The 3,067-nt window shown below is 37.1% G+C and overlaps 1 protein-coding gene across 1 annotated transcript; it reads right to left on the bottom strand.

Annotated features, from left to right (window-relative positions):
* Positions 1–1,751: 1,751 nt before the first annotated feature.
* Positions 1,752–2,651, bottom strand: LOC111408448. Its single transcript, XM_023038207.1, has one exon. The coding sequence runs from the start codon at positions 2,649–2,651 to the stop codon at positions 1,752–1,754; it is 900 nt and encodes a 299-aa protein (XP_022893975.1).
* Positions 2,652–3,067: the final 416 nt, after the last annotated feature.

Consider the following 3,067-nt stretch of genomic DNA (forward strand, 5'->3'; position numbering starts at 1 on the left):
AAATGACCCTTACTTGCCATAATACTATTTAAGACGACACATTTAAGTTAAATGAGGAAAATTAATTGGAACGTGATTTGTAACGTATCAGACAACTTATTGAACTTGGTCTTGTTTTAACCTTTTTCTAATAAAGAATGTGATATGTAAGATCAGAAGACTGGTTAGTTAGTTGGGATAGGACATAAAGTTGGTCGACTTTTTGAGCTTTCATCATTGCAAGTTCCTAGTTCATCTTCTGTCCAACCTTTTGCAGCTTCTGTTTCTTCTAGTTTTTAGCATTCTAGTCTTGGTCACACATCTTTTTCTCGTATTCAGTCTTTAGCATCTAATGGTTACTTAGGAAGACTTTAACAATGGCTCTTTTGATTGTGTGTCTTGCCAACTAGGAAATTAGAAAGTTTTATCTTTTAATAATAACGTCTCTTTATCTTATGCCCTTTTTTTATCTTATCCATTCTAATGTATAGGGACTTGTCCCACCTCCTAGCAAGGGGGTGTCATTATTTATCTTTATCGATGATTATTCATGGTACACATGGATTTATCTTTTACACCATCAATTTGAGTTATTAAATATTAGATTATTATTCATGGTACACATGGATTTACCTTTTTTATCAGTTTAATTGCATTATCAAAATATTTCATTCTAATACCATGTTAAAATAAGAAAAGTATAGAGAGAAAAGAGAGAAGTAAAGAATATTTGTATATTCTGATGTGTGTATAAACTGTACGAGAGACTGTCCTTTTATAGGAGAAGGGGGTCACTACGAAAGGTAACATTATCAATTAATTATGGCTAATTAGACAAAATATCAATATTACCATATCAGTAAGATATTAAATATAATTTGTAGTTTTAAGTAGATGATAAAAACTCAGTTTAATCTCACTAACAAAAAATTTCACTCTAATAATGCTATGGAGTATACATCTGCCTCTTTTCTTCATACCATTAAAGAAATGGCACTCTTTATCATCGATCTTGTCCATATACTTCCCAATAGAATGGTCATGCAGAACATAGGCACCTTCATATTTTCGACACTGTAAGATATCTTCTCATTTTAGCCCTTCTCTTTGAATCCTTTTGGGAAGAAGCTGCTCTTACAGCCGTTCATACAATCTATCAGTTTCCCTTTCAAACTATTTTCAATCAATCTACATGAGCTTCTCCACAAAAAAGGTACCAATTATTCTCTCTTGAAAGTTTTTAGTTGAGCTTGTTTTGTATTACTTCTACATCATAAGCGTACCAAATTTGAACCACGATCTTCTTTCTGTTGTTTTCTTGGTTATGGTATGAGCACAAAGGTTATCGATGTTATGACCCTATCACCAAGCACCTTCGTGTCTCCCGTCATGTTCAGTTTTTGGAGCACAAGCTCTTCACCAGTATATCCTCAGTCCCGTCACATCCTTTATCCCTTCATCCAGTTTTTACTGACCCCAATATAGATTTTTAATTAGATTCTAATGCTGGTGTTGAAAGCTCATTCAGTGACAACTTATCGCCTATTCCTCCTGAGCCTGAGCCATTGTCTAATCATATCATCACATTTGAGTCTTCATCCGCTCGAGAAATTCTTCCCTCTAATAGAGCAAGAACACCTTCGACACATCATAATGATTATCGTTTTTTCTGCTATTGCCACTTTTCATGAACCTCGCAACTATCCCAAGGCTAGTTTTGACCCTCTTTAGTAAAAAACTCTGTTTGATGAATTTCGGGCCCTCCTCAAAACTTATGCATGGGACTTAATTGATTTGCCTCCAGGTAAGTCTTTAATAGGATACAAATAGATGTACAAGGTGAAGACAAGAGCTGATGGGTCTGTTGAACGATATAAAGACTGTTTAGTACTACTACTACTAGTAATACGATGCTGCAGTTGTTGCTGTGTTGCCCCGGAAGTACAGGTGACTGTGCTTTTTGGCGTTGTTATGACACTTGAGGAGATATCTTTTAAGATTGTGGCTGGCTTAGTTTGGCCTAGAGCCTTGGTGAGAAAGTAGCCCGTTTCCATGTCCAGTGTAGTCTGCAATGGACAAAATGGACTTACTGTTGATCCTTTATGTATGTTTAAAGCTCCATCGCTAATTGGAATCTTGAGGATATTTTTTGATGCAGTGGAACTTTGATGAATATTTGTGATATCAGATTCAGCAGGCCCACTGGAAAGGCTGAGCTCCAAATCAACCTTAGGGCATTCATCAAGCGATTTCAGAGAGGGGCCGGCTGACAGTTTTGGGCTTTGTGACTTCTCACGGCCAAGATGGAGAGTGAAATCCAGTTCTACATCCATTGTGGACTCTCCTTCAGTTTCTTTAGCTGAAGATAATGAGGTGCATGCAGTCACTGTGCTGCCTTTACTGTCGGAAGAACTGGCAGAATGGCCCAGGAGGAGACATAATGAAGATCCGATTTCCTGGTCCACAGATCCACTGATACATTTCCGTTTGACTCCCTTAGGAGCAGATGTCAAAGGGAGTGGAAAGGCAGGCGAATCAAGTCGTAAGGTTCTATCAGCATAACAAACACCTCCAGCTCCTGATCCTCCATTTTGGATGGAATTGCTTGAATTTTTGAATGCATTAGATTCCGGGTTAGCAGCAAAACCCAAATTGTGGGATCTAGCATCCATGAACAAATAGTTAAAAGACACAACACTTATTTAATTCAAGACTCAATTGCAAAGAACAGTCTGCCTGACTTCCGGGCTTACAGAAATTAGTGACAAAACTACGGTTAGATGTCTCTAAAAAAGTATTCCCAACCACCACTCACGAATCCCGAAGTATCACAGCGATCCATTTACTATAAAAAGTGATCTGAAGTTCCGCTAATTAGCAGCAGTAACGGGAAATAAATTTACACAATTTCGCATTCCTTCAGTATATAATTGCAGTTGGTCATCCTGTTCCATGAGGAACTACATTATTGGTAAGACATATGATTGCCGACCGAAAGCAAAAAAATTGCAACATAACATAATATTGCAACATTTCTTAAGAAGGAAATGAAATTTATTCTTTATAAAACCAAAATACTTGACAGAGA

This window comes from Olea europaea, chromosome 13 (genome assembly GCF_002742605.1).
Source record: "Olea europaea var. sylvestris chromosome 13, O_europaea_v1, whole genome shotgun sequence".
Lineage (NCBI taxonomy): Eukaryota > Viridiplantae > Streptophyta > Magnoliopsida > Lamiales > Oleaceae > Olea > Olea europaea.